Source organism: Perna viridis, chromosome 7 (assembly GCF_037379345.1).
Source record: "Perna viridis isolate PV_CMFRI_1.1 ecotype Kerala chromosome 7, ASM3737934v1, whole genome shotgun sequence".
NCBI lineage: Eukaryota > Metazoa > Mollusca > Bivalvia > Mytilida > Mytilidae > Perna > Perna viridis.
The window spans coordinates 15828190-15848483 of record NC_142451.1 but is presented as its reverse complement, the minus strand read 5'-3'; the positions used below and the strand labels follow the sequence as shown (position 1 = coordinate 15848483).

The following is a 20294-nucleotide window of genomic DNA, read 5'->3' as shown; positions in this document are numbered from 1 at the left end:
CCCCAAAACATTATACATCGTAGTTATTCAAAAAAAGGCGGTACACCTACATGTAGATACAAATATGTAGTTCTTGGTAGAGATTCCTTATATACTTTGTAAAAAACAACACCAAATCATCTTTCAAATATACTGAAGATGTGTCCAAAATGCTGGAATATTTTAACAATACATTTGTCCAGTATGGTGGAGGCGTTTCTCAACAACGGTCGACATTCAAATGGAAACAAATAAATTGTGCTCCTCTATTTGCTGACCTATTTCTTCACTCTTATGAGGCTGCATGACTTTATATCTGATCTGATCCAAAAGAAGGAACATCGTTTAGCTAGATCCTCAAATCTAAGTTTCCGCTTTATGTAGATGGCGTATTTAAAACCGTTAACAATTCTAGTTTCGGGGATTTTATACATCGCATCTACCCAAAAGAACTTGAGATGAAAGAAACTACAGACACTATAAAGTCGGCCTCATATCTTAATATACACTTAGAGATCAGTGGTAAAGGAAAACTATTGACCAAACTATACGACAAACCCGACGACTTTTCATTCCGTATTGCCTACTTTCCTTACATCTGCACATGTGGCAACATCCCTTCAGCACCTGCGTATGGAGTTTTCATATCACAACTCATACGTTATGCCAGAACTTGCAGTGTCTACGCAGACTTTTTGTATCGCGCTAGACTTTTTACAATTAGGCTTCAGGAACAGGGTCATGTTGCTACAAGATTAATTGAAGTCACCACTACAGAAGCTTTATGATCGTCATCATGAACTCACGGATCGTTACGTTGTATCCATCTGCACCATGAAAACTGATTTGTTCAACGTGTCATAGATTTTTTCCCTTTTCGTCTACCCTGATATTGAATTTTTATGAGCAACCCGGCGGGTGTTCATAGAAAAGCAGAAGAAGCCCTACCGGTGCACCCGGTTCATGCCCCCAGTTTTTAATGGAGTCCGAGTTGCTCATTTACTTTTGTTACTTTGTATGTATTATTTTGGTTATTTTATGTTCTTTTCTGTGTGTGTCTGTTTTCCATGTCTGGTCTTTGCCCTTGGATTTCATTCTTTTGATTTCCGCCAGAATTGTTGTTCCCTTGATTACTTTCTTTTATGTATACCATGAGAAACTTCTTTTGCTTACCTGGCTGAGGAAGATAAAAGACTTGGAAATATTGCTCTTTGGTAGCCATGACTCCACCTATCATGGAGCAGAATTGAAAACATATTTGAAAATGTATTTGAGCATTTTAGTCAGCTTAATTCTTTATATTTCTGTATTTCTGCAATCTCTTTTATATTCACATTTTATTCTCTTACGTGCTATACCTTGCTTGACCATATCCTCTTCCTTATGCTATATATGCTTCTCCTCGTTTTTTTTGTTACATTATAGTAATTATTGTATATGATTTTATATGTATGTGTTTTGCTTTTGTCGACATATGTGTAACTTTCGTAAGGAAAAGACGCAAGTTTTGATAATTTATGTCTAATCTTAATAAACATGTTTAATCTTACATTTATATAATTTGAAAAATATATATATATATATAAAATGCGAAAATAATCAAAGTACTCATGTACTGCATCAATTTATATCAATCGTTTGAATTTTTACGACTCAGACAATCGTCAAATTTCAAAAATAGGGTATAAAAGAAAAGTTCGGGGAAAGAATTCAAACGTATCTTAACACAAGCTTATTGTTGTAAATGGTTACTATCATATTGAATTCTTTGATTTATTTTTAAATTAATCATTCTGATTACGAAGGACATTAAAAAAAAAACGCACACATCAAAATTCACGATGCATCGTTGCAATGCACAAGTTTGCGTTATATTTAGATTTGATGTCAGTTTACATGAAACACCCTGTTAAATGAACACAAACTCTTTGACATAGTACATATTGTAATTAAACTACAAGGCTTAATACCACAATATCATTTCTCCATTACTTTCTATGTTAAATTCAGCTATGTATAAGGCTCATAGCAATTTTACATGAGTACAGATGGTGCTGGAGGGGTTTCATTATGATGGACACTCTTTATGTGAACTCGAATAGAAATATCATAATACCTTTGAGTTATGTGCCTTCTGAGAAAGAACCGTAAAGTAAAATAGCCAGATGCAGAAATCACTACTTTCGTTGGAATTTAGTCATATCAAGGGCATAGAGTTTTTGTCCAGAATCATTTTACCCTGCACTTAGTAAAGAACTGAAGTTTTAAGACTACTGCTGATTCATTCAGCTTTCAGATGACACTAGTTTTTTATATCTCTACTTAACTATGAGAAATATGAGATGCAATCTTATGACTACTTCATGTCATTTCGAACTACTTTCTTTTATGTGCAGGCGAATGGTTCCCGAAACAGGGGTATTTCACCTCTAACTACTAGTTGTCCTTTCCCAGTTAGTAAATTTTCAAGTCGAAACTCAATTTATCGACCTCCAGGTCGAATCTGTCTGTCTAAGAGTAATCAAGGGAACCAGGATTCTAGCGGAAATGAAATGAATGCCATCCACGGACAAATATCAGAAATGGAAAACAGACACACCAAAATAATACATACAAAGTAACAAAAGTAGATGAGCAACTAGAACACTAAAAACAGGGAGCATGGACCAGTTGAACCGGTAGGGTAAGCGTCCTCTGCTCTTCTAGAGACAACCACCGAGTTGCTCATAAAAAGTCAATTCCAAGGTAGACTTAAGAGGATGGAAAACTATGACACGTTGAACAAATCTGTTTTCATCATGCAGATCAACTACTTTTAATTGAATCATTGTCAATTCAAACCAAATTAATCAGCATATTTAGTTCGCAGTAAAAGTTGTTTATTGGGTTTGTTTATTGGCGTAAATAGCATCGAATTAATTATGATGTATTAGAAATACCTATAAAGTGGACCCAACTATCTGCATTCGAACCTTAATGAGATAAGCCAATGGGACTATTTTCCTGCGGTAGTGCACTATAATTACAGATGCTAACAGGCTTTACAAATCTAAAGGCTCTGGCGACTGCTATATCAATTCTGATCTTCGATCTAAATTGATAAAAAGCAGCACAATGACTATTTTCAAGCTATAAGTGTACAGATAATCTTAACGATGCGAATCTTTTAAATTAAGATTCTAATCTCTGTGGCATTACACTAATTTTTTTCCAAGAGTTATTTTCACATTTGTTTAATCTATACACCCGATTTTCTGTATGTTGTTTCAGATCGAACTACAAGACCAGGGGCGGATCCAGGATTTTAGATTAGGGGGGCGCACGGTTAAAATTTCGCCGAGCGGAGCGATTTGTAGGTTAAATTTTTGAAATATTCTTCTAGTGTGGGTTCAATGTAGATATCTTTTGTGGTAAAATTAGCGAGAAATTAAAGTTTCAACGAAAACCGCCTAAATCTGCCCCTGACAATCCATGCTTTGCAAATTTTAGGGGGTGGGGCGCACGCCCGCCAAGCCCCCGCCTGAATCCGCCAATGAAGACTGACAACGCAAAACTGAATTTCTCAGACCGATTATTATTTTTTTGTGTACATCCCACGTTTATTGCATTGTTGACGTATGTATATACAGGAAAGTTTAACAGAATAATTTCGGCATTTAAGCATAATTTTCTGTAACCAAGTGAAAACATCATTGTCTGAAGTTTTAAAAAAATGATAAAAAATAGCTTTATGAAAGGGGGACAATATTTCAAATAAAATATTTAAAAAAAGTATTTCATCGTATTATATATTAAATCCCCTATATCGCTATATATCAAATTTACAACCTCGTACTGATTATATAACCTTGCATCAATTTTTAGTTGGGTTGGCGTGAAAAAATCCCCCCAAAAAGGAACATCAAATTCGTATTGCCCAACAGTATTTGAGTAAATGTATCCGGGTTCAAGAAATAAAACTTGTGTGGTAAAATGCACCCTCTAGTGGTGGAACCAGGGGTGCAGGGGTCGGTATCCGTCTTTAATATTGATAAATTTGTGGTTTTCATCAGTAAATTTGATAAAAAAAAGACGTAAATGATGCCCCCACAGAATAAAACAGACCGGCAGTGAGTTTTATTCTATTCTCTGAACCGTGACCCAATGCCATTGATCAACACTAATTTTTGCTGTTTAAGTTTTGTTTTATTTCTTTGTTTTTGTTTCTTGATGATTTTTACAATTTAGCAGTCCAACTAATTAAAAGATCCCTCCAAAAGCACCCCAGCTTTTTTTATCCCTAAACAAGGCCTCAGATATTTAACCAATCCACAGTTATAAAATATGCTCTGGACACCTTTTCAATAGCCAATCAGAAAAGTTGTGTTATAAGTTGTTTGCCATTCAACCATGGCAGACCATAATAAAGGTGGATTTATAAGTAAAGCTCAAAAAAGATTAACGCGAACAAAAACAAAGGTAAGAAAAATGTGTACAACTTTATAAATCGAAGAAACAGTAATTTTCTATCCACGAGTTGTCTAAAAAGGCATGACAATACGTTTTATTTGGTAAAAATATCCATTTTCCTGACAGGTGTCTGCTTAAATTGCGATAGTTGTATGTTCAAGTGTGCGTGAAATATATTGTGTCAACTTATCATATCAGGTCCTTGTATAAAAATCGCTGTATTTGTATACTGATTTTTAAATATTTATCTTTTATTCACCCTCCTAGCTACTTTATTAGTTTGGCTGAATGTTTTCACATCTAGTTAAAAGATGCTGATGCGGAAGTGTCAACCAGTAGTAATGACTTCTTCTACATGGTCAGAACTTAACAAATAAGACAACAATTCAACGGCATTAAAGATGCTCTTGATATTCCAATTTTGTTTTCCTCAAAATCTTGTTAAGTAATGAAACAATCATTTTTTTGACACTATACTCACTGCAGGTTTTATGGTTTCAAAAAGAAATTTATTCATTAACAATTATTTTAAGTTGATTTTCTTGTGTCCATGATTTTATTGGTTATTAAGTTTAACCTCTTGTTTTTTCAATTCTGAAGCATTGTGTTGTTGTTATAGGACTGGAAAGTGTTTTAACTGAATATTAGCCATGTTATAGATTGACTCAATTTTTTTTTATATTAGACCAGCTACTGCATGATTTTGTTCCATAAAATAAATCTTATACTAAAAACCTGACTGAACAACACTGACATGTTCATGTATCTATTGCAATTTTACAGACCACTTTAAAGTAAATTTTATATTAAGTCCAAGAATATTATTCAACAAACATGTTGACCTGAGCTTCCAAAAATACTTTCCTGGAGTAGTTGAATATTGAACATAATTGTAAGAAGTAATTTGATAACATGTAACATTCTTAACTATTTTTAGTTAAAGCATTTTCTTAAGAAACAGAAAATGGTAATACATGTATACTCCTGTTAAGTTTATGTTAATTTTTCCAAATTTAATTCTTACAGCCACTTTACAATGTATTTTATGATAAAAAAAGTTTTGTAGGTATGTGACCTTTGAACTTTGCTATGTGGCAAAAATGTATTGTAAACTGAGAATGTATGACAGGGGACAAGTTCATGTCAAACCATGGTATGATAGGCGTATCATGTTTTATATTTGACTTCAGGCTAAGTTTGGTAGTGTGACGGATGGTTCTTAGTACTATTAAGGTGTAAAACTGCATTATAATACAATATATACCTGCAAGGTGCAAAATATGTTATTAATTATGAGTAAAGAATTCTTTTATTTGGTTTATATAAATAGTAAGTTACAGGTATATGTACAATTTCAAGTGGATGCAATATGAACATGTTTAATATAAAGAGGCTGTATATAGAAATGAAGTGCCAACCAGAATAACTTTTTTAGTAAAAAATGTGAGACTTTAAGAAAAATAAATTAATAACCATTTATGTACTAACATGAACTTGTATCTAACAGAAGCAACTTCCAAAAACCTAAAGGAAGGCATGTTGCCATACATTGTATTTTTAAGACTTCCAGTTGACCAATTATCAATATATTCTTTACATTCCCTTCATTTGGCAGAGAAAACCAATTAAGACTTGTTGGGTTTTTGATTTATCAAAATACCTTATTTTGTGGGTTAATGCCTGGAACTTCCCTACTGTTTCTGAATACCACACATAAATGTTGTCAAAAAGTAATTCCTTTTATACCATGCAATACATTCTTTATAACATGGAAATATGTTTCTGGCAATTATTCATCTCAATAATATTCTATTATTTCTGCAGATAAAATTAAAATCTGGTCTTCAAATGAACTGAAGATTTGCGGGACTCCTTTTTCGATGTTTATTAATAAATTAGCATTTGGGGAATGAAGTTCTTGCAGTAATGTACACTCCTTGAGATGTTCATCGTGCATTTACACATCGTTTTGCGTTCATTAAAACGCACGATAGAAGCGTTTGTTTAAACACACTTGCTGGGAGTGTACTTGTAAACGCACGATAGAAGTGTTCATTTATTTTTTAACTTTGATCATTTCCTTGATTTAACTGTTATTTCTATATTTTTTGCAATTATTAATTTATATAATTTCATTAATTTTATTTTCTATTTTTTTGTCTTCATTTTATGTCACGCTGGACATGAAAACTTTTTTTGAAAGTCTCACATTTTTTACTAAAAAAGTTATTCTGGTTGGCACACATAACGCTCACGATGTGAGCGTTCGTCTATCATGCGTTTAAGCGCACGCTGGGAGCGTTCATTTATCGTGCGTTTAAACGCATGCTGGGAGCATTTGTTTATCATGTGTTTAAACGCACACTTGGAGCATTCATTTATCGTGCGTTTAAACGCACGATAGAAGCGTTAGTTAATTGTGTGTTTGGTGAGCGTTTAGTGTGCATTCGGGTATTGTGCGTGCGGGAAACCTAAATGTCTCAAGGAGTGTACCAAGAAGCTTTAATTTAAGCATGTTCCATTTAGTACAATTATCAGTCAAAATATCAATCTTATCATCAATATTTTATGGTTAATAATCAGATAATGAATAGCAGTGATTTTAACCAAGTAATATTGGTGGGAAATTTGAAATTGATAAAAAATGTCTTGTTTTGAACATTTTAATATGTTGATCATGGAAATCATTTTCTTAAGATGAAATTAGTTCTATTAGAGTATAATTACAGTATAGGATAATACTCTGTTGAAATACTTTTAAATGTGATTGCAAATTAACTTTTGAACAGATTTAAAAAATTGGGAAATAAATGAAACATAACAAAATTTGTAAATGTGTGTGAAGTTGGATACTATTTAGCTATTGATTACATTTTTTACTTCAGAAATCATTTATTGATTGAAATTCAGTTTATACATATACATATTAGGAAAAACAGTTCTAAATAATATGGGAAATGCAAATGTATGATTATAGTTTTATTTTACATCTATTGAATTTTGTTCATGCTACAATTTTCACAAGAAGCAAAAACCGGCAGTGCTAACAGCACTTTGGTTGGTATAAGTTGGATTTTGACCTACATCTAGGAGCTCCCTCATCTTGTGCTTGTTTTCCTTTACCATGAGCCCCTTAAAGTGGTCAGTAACTTCTTTGATTAGGGTATAAGTTTGAGCTTGACAGTCTTGTTCCCTGTCTAAATGCTCAAGGTATAAAACAGTTAAAATGGGATCAAACAATAACCTGATTGATTTATTTAAAACATTAACTTATCAAAATAAGTATAACACTCAACCTATCATTTAAATGTGTCATATGCCTCCTTAAACCTCAAATCCTGGAGGCTGGATCTACCCTTGCAGTCCTTTTCAGTGTAAAATTAGTTGTACATGTAAATTATGCTGTCCATCACTATAGATCAAAATATTGTGACGTCATAAGTTACGACTCATTTTGCATACAATTTCTTTTGTGAAATAGACCACTGTTTATTTAGTTTTTCTGAAGTTGGCATATACATGTACTCCACTATTGAGAATTCTGAGAATCATTTTATGATATCAGATTTTTTCTTTCCTCACTGGTATTTGAACAAAATCTTATGATATGGAAAATCTGCCTACCTTATGGGTTTAGCTAAAGTTCATACAGGAAGAAATTATTTTTATCATTTCACTTGGTTAATGTTCATTCATTCATTCATTCATTTCCTCTTAAATGAGATTATATAATGAAACATTATATTAAAGCAACACTAAACTAAAGGAGAGAAGAACAAAGCACAATTAATGATGAAGTATACATATATATCACACATACCATATAGAATGTGATCTGAAAAAGAAGTAATAAAATTTACTCAAATAAATGATTTGCTAATGACACATTGTGCATTACTAAAGAATCAGTTGGTGATTGGTCGAACTTGGCGACAAATTGTGGAACATGGGAGTGGCATAGTGGAACAAAGTATGTATAATCATCGCTTTTGAACATAAATATAGGCTCACGACTGAGAAGATTTTGAATTAATGTTTCGTTGTCGTATGAAAATAGTTCAAGACACAGTGGCAGTTCAAAATTCTCTATTATTATTACCCTCCATATCTCACGGTATTCCTCTGTGCAGGAGCAAGCACAGCACACATGAACATGGACGTTGATATAATTGAGGTTACAAACATCGCAGACTACATGAGCGGTTGAATTAGGAATTTCAGTTATTAGTTTGGTAATAATGAATGCATTTCTAATGTCTTTAAATAACTGCATTTTCTGGAGAAAAAATAGTTTTCTTTTATGTATAGAACTCACTATTGGAGATAGGCCAATAGTACTTTCACACATATATGATCTGGTGGCAGTTTTTAAATCAAGTATGCTTTTAACTATAAAATGCTGGAAACAGTTCAGAGTTGATATTTCCACAGACTTGAGATTGTTCCACAACTCGCATTTATACATTACACTTGGTAATACGACAGTTTTGTATAATCTAACTAATGCCATAAAATTTGTTCTTTGGGAAAAGACACCATATAAAGCAAAATAAACATTTTTTCCTTTACAGTCCTGTCTCTAGATTTAATGTTGGACGTCAAATCTATACCAAGATGCGAATAATTGGCAGAATATGGAATCGTTTCATCACCAGTATTCCATGACTTTTCTTTTCATTATTCATTGAAAATTGCAAAATACATGACTTACTTGCATTATAGGTAAAGTGCCATTTTTGAGAGAATCTAAAACTGACATCTACATACATTGTAGTGCTACCCGTGACATTGCAATACATGCTATGTCAACAGCAAGGGCTGGAGCACAACTACCAAGATTGAAAATGCCCATATTACTATTCAATCATTCATAAAAACCAAATAGAGTAAGCCAGACAGGTCATTACCTTGCCTTACTCCTTCTGAAACAGGAAATTATTTTGATTGATGTTGGTTAACTACAACAGCACTCTGTGTACTTAAATGTAAATCGTTAATAATCATCCACAGTTTACCTTTAACATTATTTTTATGTAATTTATACATAAGACCTAATCTCCAACTAGTGTCGAAAGCCTTCCTGCTGTCAAGAAAGGCAACATAAGTTTTACTATGTAGTTAATTATTATGAAAAATTGTTTCTTGGAGATTAAAGGATGCTGTTAGGCAACTGAGGTTTTTTTGGAAACCTTCTTGTTGGGGATTTTGGAAGGGGGTCTTTTCCAAAATACAATTTAAATGATTTTTGATAACTTGGTCAAATAATTTTGATATGCTTGGCAAAAGAGTAATAGGTCTGTAAATATCAGGGTTCGTTTTCAGCTTATGCAGTGCAGTGGTATGAGTAATCCAGACTTCCAATCGAGAGGATTACTATCTTTCCGGATAATCAAATTGAAGAACGAAGTGAGACAACTTATTACTATTTCAACTCCGTACAATAAATGTCCATTTTGTATTCTGTCATGCCCACTAGCTTTCTTTTGCTTTAGTGTTCTAATGATGTCTTTAACTTTGCATTCTGTGATACATTGTACTTCCTCCTATTAAATCATCAGGATTACATGTACATTCTTCAAGGATGTTTAAATATTCAGACCTAGCCCTACTTGTTAGCACACTATGGTATCAAGTTATTACATCTTCTGAGTCATATGTGATTTCTATTAATTTTGAAATGTTTAACTCTTTAGATAGATTTGAAAGTTCTTCATCTAATTTAGCTGTGTATTCTTTGTTGGGAATAAAGTTGGGCAAATTCAAGTTCTGTGAATCTAGACATTTGTTTTTAATATTCAGGTCATGCAAACTAGGGGTAGATGGGTCATTTAAGTCAGTCAACACATGAATTATCAGACTACTCCATGGTGGATACTCCCTGAAATTGTCTGTATTGCTTCTGTGAACATCGACTGTCTCTTCGAGTACACTATCACCATCTTCACTCATTGTTGAGTTACATAAATCATTTAAGTTTTCAGCCAATTACAGCCATACCTTCAGTCATTTCCATGTAACTTTGATGATTTGTTTATTTCTATAAATAAAGCTTCCATAAGATTTTTATTATTTTTCAAATTTTACATTTTTGACTTATGGCTATGGTACTTCCAGTTCCATACAATGATGAGTTCATTTCTCCATTGGTCTATCATGTCTACTCCTTCAATATCATGTACAATGGAAACTTGTTTAAAACGAACCCCTTTTTGGGCTATAAATTGATTCTGTTTAGACAAGTGTTTGGTTTACCAAGGTTCAAAATACATTTTAATTGATAAAAAGTCTTAAAGAAACTGAAAAGTGTCTGGTTTGAACAGGTTTTTGGGTTGTTCTTGGTTTGATATAGACATGTTTCATAGTATTTTGATTGATGCATGTACTTGCTGTTGGGGCATGTTTTTTTGAGGGTGCTGATAAAGACAAGGTTTTAGGGACCAAGTGTATCATGGGCTGTTTGTAAGTTATTTAATTTTTTTTGTGCTCATTGGTTTTCTTGTTATACTTATATAGGTCAAAACTGTTTACAGTAAAAATTCCACCAGCCAATGATAGTGAAAGTAGAGGCAGGCTTGCAGAAATTTTGCTTCCAAGCCAGTATATCCTATATGAATTTTTTTTCAGATTAAGGGTAGGGGCTTCTTTGAAATTTAGGTGGCAAAGACTGCCATGGTACTTGTTAACTCTGACAGGAAACACTTTAACTGCTAAATTCCTGAACACACGTCACATTGGCACAGTTTAAGGTTTGGGAAGTGACTGTGCATAACTATTATATAATTATTCATTAGAATAAAAACAGTGGATGAATCTGACTTGATGATGTTGTGCAAGTTATATAAATATCCCAAAACATCATGTACATGTATTTTCTCATTTGGCAAGCTCACAAATCGTAGTACATTTATATCATATTGTTTAGTCTTTATTTTTAATTGTTTATGCTATTCCTTTTCCCTTTTTGGAACATATTTAATTTGAAAAGGGTATGTTACAGACTGTTATTGGGCATTTTTCCCTTAAATAATGCATGAAATTAAAGAGATAGGAGATGTTACTGTAATTTTGTTACTTTTTTTCAAAGGTGCCCCTCCTGTTAGGTTTGGGAAGAAAAATGGCTGATTGGGAATAGAAAAAACTGGGGTTAACTGGAATTTTTGGAATTTTGCATGATTTGAAATTATTTTGCTAGGGGAAATAGCCTATAATCGGAGGTTAATTCATGGTAACAAAATCACTGTGTTAAAACCCATATAGCAGTACCACCTGCATTGGATTGTATTGTTAAACCTGTATAGCAGTCCCGCCAGCAATAGGTTTTATTATTAAAAGGGTATCAGTTTTCTATACATGTAACTACATGTAATGAGAACCCTGCCACAAAAAATGGCAGATCTTTCAGTTTATCTGTCCATTAAAAGTCTTGTCCTGGCTGTACCTTTCTTTGCATTTGAAGTAAGGCTTTTAATATTTTGCATGTTGGTAGACAATGTTTTAGATACCAGGGTTCATGGTGCCCTTTGACCTTGAAACTCTGTTATCATATTTTGTGTTTTTTTGTTGTTGTAAATGTAACACTCTTTCAAGATAGGCTTTGTTTTCTGGACCTCCAGACGTTTTTTTTTCAAATCTGGGTTGATGACTTCAACTTAAGATAGACATACTTGAAAATAATTGAAGTATTCGTACCTATTACAGTAGCGAAATTGTCTTTTTTCCCATGGTTCCTGATTATAAGCAAAATTATCATGCATAATATGATCTCTGTCATAGAATAAAAACTGTAAATGTATAGCCTGCAAGATTGTTATAATAGCAACATGTATATTTACAAATAAGCTTTATTATAGCTGTACCATAAGTGAAGTATATTAAATGAGAAGGAAATTCTAACATTTTTCCAGGAAATTTGAAATTTCAGGATTATATTTTTTCAAATGACTTATTTAAAAATGTTAAGTTGTAAGGAGATTTCAGTTTTAAAATAATGTATTTAAAATATTTGAACATGATGCATGATTAAGTTGAGTTTTATGAACAACTATTACATGCATTATTGTTTGGGTCTTCTATAAATAGGAGTAAAACTTTTGGACACAAGGTAGGGAAAATTTGTGTATGTCCAGGCCCTTGACCCATTAAATTCAAATTTAAAAGCAGAACAAATTTTGGTACATTATTTCTCATGAGACAAGATCTTGAGTTTCATTCAAGAATTTAAACAAAATTTTTGTAAATTATAGACATAATAGATCCTTTTGTGCCAATTTTTGAACAGACACAGATTGGACATCTGTGAAATCATTAAAAATACATGGAAACTGTTGAGTTTTTATGGGAGGCAGTAGCATTTACCTCACAGAAGTACAAGTATCAACTGAGCCTGATCAGAAATTAAGCAAGAAAGGGGAGGGTCTATTGGGTATTTACAACTTTTTAGAAAAACCTTCCTTCATGATCAGAAGAAATATACATGTATTAATTTGTTCATTTAATTAATGATTAATCAGTGTATGAAATGACTATAACTCAAAAGAATTTTCTGCCTTCTGATTTATAAAGTATTACATAACTCAGATTCATGACAGGAAATTTACAAAAATAAACATGTGTCTGTGACATAACAATATTAAAAGAGAGTGATTTAAAAATAATAGTGAAGTTGTTTAAAATTCATCTGTAATATCATACTGTTACTAGGATAAAAATTAGCAGTCACCCAGTAGCCCATGGCTACTATATTTAGAGCTGGGCTATCATGCTTTTGGGTAATACTTAATTGAACACATAAAAAAATTAACAAACATTTGGTCTGGGCTACCAGCTTGTATTTCCTAATTTTTACCCCTGTCATAGAGTAACATTCCTTCCATCAGTACATTGTATAAAAAAACCTGTCTGGGAATTTATTTAGGTTATTTAGGCTTAGCATTGTGCTTTTAATGCCATATAATTAAAATCAATTTCAGATAGCACAATACAAAATAGATTTAAAAATATGGCAAACTCATTGCATGCACATGAAGTGACACATTGTACATAAATAGCTTTAAATAGGAGAAAACTGAATGTAACAATTACCCTTTATGGCATGGTATACAAGCTAAACTAGATCTGAATGAGTACTTGTGTTGATTACAGACAATTTAATATGGATATAATGTGGTTTTAGTTCACATCTACATATTTTGGTTTACTTATTGATTTTCTTCACTAAGGCTTGTCTGATCTAGATTAGAATGTGAATGGCCTTGACACTTGATCACATGATCAATCCTGAATCACTACACATTTATATGTGTAACAGGATCAGTTCTACATGATGTATATTAGATGACATAGTTTTGTTGCACTGAACAGAGGAATAAATGGGCACCTAAGTGAACTTGCATGTAGACCATATTATATGAATAGTTCATAAATATATTGGAGTTACATGTATTAGGTTAGAAATGTGTGTTTTATTTGAAAGCTGTTTTGAAATGAACTTGCTGAACTGAAGAACATTTTTGGATTAGCATATTGGGATTACTGACAAATTAGGTAAAGAAATCATGGCTTTTATATGGGATACTGTTAGTGTAGACAAGCTGGTTGATATATGGGCAAATGAAGAGATTCAAGAGAGGCTTGATGCTCAGTATAGAAATTCAGACATCTTCAAACAGATAGCTGACCTAATGAATGAGGATAGAGAATTTAAACTTACGTGGCAACAGTGTAGGAATAAAGTGAAAAGTCTTAAATCAGAGTATCGAGCATTGAAGAGACAACATGGTGATTCTGTCAGGACAAAGTCATCTCTTCAAGATAAGATAGGGAAAGTAATGGAAAGACAACCTAGTTCTATGCAGATGATTGATACTTCTTATCTTTCTGGTGACGAAAATGATTCTGACACTAACCTGTCAAAAAATTTAGGTAAGATATCAAACCTTTATATAAAAAGGTACAGTGTAACCTCACAAAACTCTACACCCTTTGGACTGAAGAATATGTTGGTTAAAGCAATTTTTTGCTTTACACAGGTTAAAAGTCCATTTAATTTGATGTTGTGAATGGAATTCAGAAAATGTTTGGTTCAGATTGATTTCTGGTTATTTAGAAATTATTTCATGATACTTTGATTAAGTAAACTACAGTGAAAACCGTATATGGATTTATGGATAATAGATTTTATTGTTTATATTTATTTTATATAAAGTTTGAAATGTATATGCATATGAATAAGAACATCGTTATTGAAGAAAACAGAATTTTTTTGAATATGTTTAGTTCTGACAACACTGTTTGATTTGTCTGGTTGTTGATATAATCACAAGGTGAAATGAATGTTTCAATTTTGATAACTGTTTGGTTCCATTGTACAATGTCACACATGTGATAAAAGTTTTGAAGAGGTGGAAGAGTTGAAACATTGATTTTTTTTCAGATAGTGACTTGGAAGACTTGGATGGGAGAGATGCTGGATGTAACAGTCATAATCAGATTAGTATGTATGACTAAGACTCCTATAAAATTGTAGATTGAAATATGTTTTTTATAGTATGAGAATGAACAATACTAATTTTTGACATAGATACATCTATTGAAAATTTCACACATATTTTTATGACTAGACAAAATAAGCTAGACATATTTTGAACAGGGGCAGATCCAGCATTTTAGATTAGGGGAGGGGGGGGGTACAGTTAAATTTTTGGAGGTTAAATTTTTGAAATATTCTTCTTGAGTGGGTGCAGGGAATATAATGATACATGTAGAGGTACTTCCTTCTGTTACACAGAGGGGTACCCATCGCTTTCTTCATTACTTCTCCTATACCGCTACTGGGTATATGGAATTTCATGAAACTTTCAGAAGGGGCATGACTGGAGGGTATCACACAGTTTTTCTAGGTAGTCAGAAAGACTTCGAAATAAGAAAAAAAAGAACTCATTGCTTAGTTTTTTGTCTTGATTAAAAAAAAGGTCATTTTTTTGTAAATTCGAAAATGGATAAGGAATGCCTTTGGACAAGTACCTACCTTAGACCAAATCTACATTTTACAATACCACTCAAGTTTCTGTGTTCTAAAGCCATATTTTTAAGTTAAAGTGAAAATTAAGTCCAACTTGTTAAGTTTACCTGCACTACAGTCACCAACAAGTTTTCTATGTTCAGTGCAGATAGATCAAACTTAAATTGTGATACACATTTTCTCCTTTTCAGGTGCTATATCAAGAGTTGTTCCAAGGGGAATGCAAATTGTTGAAACATCAGAGAGAGAAAGATCATTTAATCATACTGGTTCCCTTAGCACCAGTCAAGAGCAAATGCATACAGATTTTCAATGTAAACAGGAACCAGTTGACTTTGATGATGTTAGTGATGAACCACATGGATTTAACAGTGGTACTTACAACCTCACAGAAAATAAGTTTCCTGAAAGACCCTCATCAAGTGGAGAATCAAACTGTCATAGAAAAGCTACCTCAACTACAAGAGAGTATCCAAGACCTACATCTACTGCTGAGTTACAGAGTTTCAAAAGGCCCTCGTTAGGAGACTTGCCAAGTGTGAAAAAGAGGAGGATTGAATCTGAAAGCTCAACAAGTGATATTATTGACATAGTCATGAAATTAGAGGATAAATGGTCACAGAGACAAATAGAAATGGAGGAGAAATTCATGAAAATGCAGATGGAATTTCAGGAACGGATGTTTAAAATGAACATGGACAGAGAGGACCAAAGGCGCAGGGAAGATAGGGAGTTTCAAATGCAGCTGATGAAAATGCAAATGGAGTTTTTTACAGGTGCTAAGATGATGTTTACAAAAGGATCCTCTACAAATAATTCTATGACATCTGATAACTTGACTTAAAGTCAGGCTATACGATAGATAGAATTGATGTAAATGACTACATTGTAAATAACTTTATGTGGATAAGGTTCACTGAAACTAATCCAAGAAAGGCTCTGCAATAGAAAGTGAACAAAGAGACTAGTAATACACAGCCTGGATCATATTTCACAGTGCATATCAATATATTGTATTCTGCTGTGACAGACTGTTAAAAAATTCTATTTCTCCAAATTTAACTGGTTTTCTACTCTTTTATAATTCATTTATGGATGATTGGTACCTGAAAAGATGTGCATTAAAAGTTGTTTGTTGATAAATTCAAAAAACTTTTGGCTTCTCTGTTGTATAACACAAACATGCCCTGGTTTTTACAATTTTTTTTATATTTTTGTTTGTTTTGAACTTGTAAAATATGTGAAAAGAAAAGATATTGGACAAATGTTGGAAAGACTGCAACAACATCTTTGCAATATGTCTTGAAAATTTTTTATATTTATTTTTTCTAGACTAGTACTTTTCTGGTGTAATCTTCATCTTTTAGCAGGAGTATTTGAAAAAAAGTATAGAAATTGATTGGGCAACATGTGAAAAAAGCATTAATTACAGTCTTTAATGGACTTGCAAACTCAGGAGCCCACTTCCTATACATAAGGTGATAAGACATGCAGCTGGAATAGGTACCATTTTCAAGCTTGCAATTGTGTGAATAGATGGGGAAAAACGAACGTAATTATATGGGTAATCAATAGAGTTTACATTACAAATTATATGGGTGATCAATAGAGTTTACATAACAAATATGGGTAATCAAAAACATACTTGTCCCATTATCTGTTGTAATTATTTTTTATTTTTGTAGAATAAATGCATGATGAATATTGTTATTATATGTCCTAGTGTATCATAATCAAGGGAACACTCCTTATATATATTGGATTAAGTCTTTTTATCTGACAAAATATATGAAAAGGTCTACATTTTTTCAAAAGCAAAATGTATGAATAGGTTGGGGTTACAGAATCCCAGTGGCACCCCCCATCAAAGTATTGGACCCCCCCCCTCTCCTGAGCATGCAAAGATCATTGAAACAGTACCTATAAATGGAACAGAAAAAGGACATGTATTAGTAATGCAAGTATCAATGAATTAGAATGTTGGCAAGTATTAAATTTGGCAATTTTGAGGCAAAAAAAGTGTACAAAAATTTTGTCAATACTGATTTTTGCTGATGCTAAGTGTTGCTTTATGTTATAGATAATTAAATTGGTGGAATTTTTTTTGGCGTTTTAACGGTTTATAGACATACATGTACCCCTAAACACCTGGCAAAAATTCTCCCTATACAGTATTCAGCTGCATGTAGATTATAGCATATTATTTCAAATTTTTTTTATAGTCTCCAGAGCAGGGTAAATATATAACATTATGAACAGTTAATAGATTCTTCTGGGAATTTTAAGGTATAAATAGTTTAATGTTTTGTGGTATAGATCCAGCTGAATCCATTTTCGTACATTTATGTAAGGACATAAACATATGAGTTTAGCCTAAGTGAAGTCACAATCAGGAAGAATATTTTCAATGGAAAGAGTGATCAAAGGAACCAAGGTTATAGCGGTAATCAAAAGAATGTAATCCAGGGATAAAGACCAGACTTGGAAAACAGACATACACAACAAAGAACATAAAGTAACTAAAATCATACATACAAAGTAACAAAAGCAAATGAGCAACTTGGACTCCACTAAAAACTGTTTTTCTAGAAACACCTGCAGAGTTGCTCATAAAAAGTCAAGTCCGGGGTAGACAAACGAGGAAAGGAAAACTACGACCCGTTGAATAAATAAACTTAAGTTTCTTATGCTTTGGCCTTGATCAGTTAATCAATACTCTACATATTTCTATGTGTCATTTGAATTCAGATTTTAATTTGAATTCTGAAAAAATAAGGAGCAAAATTATTTCTTTCAACCTCTGCTTAGAAGGTAAGCCAACTCATTTTCAAAATATTTAAATTCATTCCAGATTGAAATGATACCTATAACCAATTGATAGAATCTGACTAAGTTTACCACTCTTGAAATCAATTGTGGGTGCTTTCAAGCATTCAGAGCATCCAAAAATTATGTTACCAAAATAAAAATGTACCAAAACTCAAAGTTTTTGTACTATAACATAATAATAGGCAGGTATTTAAATGGGTGTTGATGAAATGATATTATGGTTGAGAAAATTTCACAGTCAAGAAAATCTGATATTGAACCATATAATTGTCAGAAACATTTAAAAAGGGGATAATAAAAGTGAAACAATCAGGAGAAGATCTACACTTGACAGAATAGATACACTAGCTCCATAGTTAATAGGCTTTGGACGGATTTTCCAGTTGGAAGGCTCAGTATAGTATTGATTTCAGTCCACTGACCATATCAGATTTCTGTCTTCAAGTAGGCCTAGTTGATTGTCCATTATGGACATATTGTGATCATTGAAAACTGATCCATGATTTCAAGTTTGAAAGATGTTTAAAATATTTTTAGTTTATATGTCGATTTAGTTTACTTAACTTATTTTTTGGGTTCCTTTTGTACAAAAAACCCTTTCTAATTTAAGACAGTATAAGGAGAAATCTTCTAATTAATAGTTTACTATGTTTTGAAGTTACTTTGTGCTGCTTAAAATACTTTAATGAATTTTCATAGTTCATTGAAATTTTCAAGAGTTATGATTTTATACATTTTTCTAAAGCAAATTACTTTCCAATTGAAAAATCTTGTGTGGTTGATCTGACCCAAAATTAACACAAAAATTTGTAAAATTTTAATGTCATTTTTATTAAGTTTGAAAAATCTGATTTGACCAGGTCCCGAACCACCACTTGGTGTAACTTCAATAGGCAAGGTGTTTAACTGAAGTCTATGGTCAAAATATTGTAAATGTCCTTCACTTCAAGTTAAGTAGAAAATTATTTACTCTGAATGGCCACAAGGATTTTTTTTTCCTTTTTATCTATGCAGTATTAGGTTTCAGATATTATGATAAATTTGACCTTCAAAGGTTTTTGGCTTTAATGTTTAATCAGCAGCATTGTGAACTGTATATAATTATGTGTGAAGAGGGTTTTAACATAGACAAAGATTTATTAGGAAAAGTGATAAACTACTCGTATTTATATACTTAACTATTTATATAAGGTAAACAATGCATTGACTAGAGTTTATATGGTGATGGATTACAACCATATCAGTGGTAGAACATACTCCAACATAAGGGTAGCTGCTGTTTTGATCTTTGTTTTTATCAATTGATGGACTTACTATGGTATTTTTCCGTCTGTCTACAAATTAAGGATAAATCAAATATGCTTTGAATGATTTTGATAACTATTCCTTGTTGCAAAGGAGCTGTTTTTGTTTTTGTTTTAGATTTTATCGTACTTACAGAACTTCGGATTGAATATGCATTTTATGTGCTTCACGACAGATGTTTATTATCTTTAATTTTTGCACGAATATGCATGTACAAGGCTACATGTAATATACTTGCATAAAGCTATCTGTAATAATTACTTGTACAAGGCTACCCATAATATAATTGTACAAGGCTACATGTACTGGTAATATGCTTGTACAAATACTTCATGAAATATTCTTGTACAGGGCTACATGTATTGTCATTTTGTATAAATTAAGCTCAGTTTGTATCTACTTAGGTACAATGTTAAGGTCCTTTTATGTCACTTTGGTACTTGATGAACATGCTTATATTCATTCTGCGGGGAAATTCTGCAGGGAATATTCTTTTGTGCTATCCCAAACCCTATCCTTGGAAGTATATGTCACACATATTCATGAAATACCCCACTGTTAACATAGAAGGGTTTTTAAATCATAGCCATATCTTGTACAGAGGTATATTTTGCTATATAATTTAGCTTTGCCATACTCTGTACTTATCCATATCTTATGATGCAGTTTAGTACTGTACTCTGGTAAGTGTATTCCAGGTAGTTCATGAGTA

The 20294-nt window shown here is 32.4% G+C and overlaps 1 protein-coding gene across 4 annotated transcripts in view; it reads left to right on the top strand.

Moving 5' to 3' along the window:
* Positions 1-4299: 4299 nt before the first annotated feature.
* The window catches only part of LOC148611517 (myc box-dependent-interacting protein 1-like), a 44317-nt gene continuing 28322 nt past the window's right edge, over positions 4300-20294 (top strand). For all 4 annotated transcript variants that reach the window (XM_088592162.1, XM_088592159.1, XM_088592161.1 and 1 more), the window contains exon 1: positions 4300-4437. In XM_088592162.1, the coding sequence (XP_088448288.1) occupies positions 4369-4437 (69 nt within the window). In that variant the 5' untranslated portion in view covers positions 4300-4368. The remainder of the gene's footprint in view (positions 4438-20294) is intronic.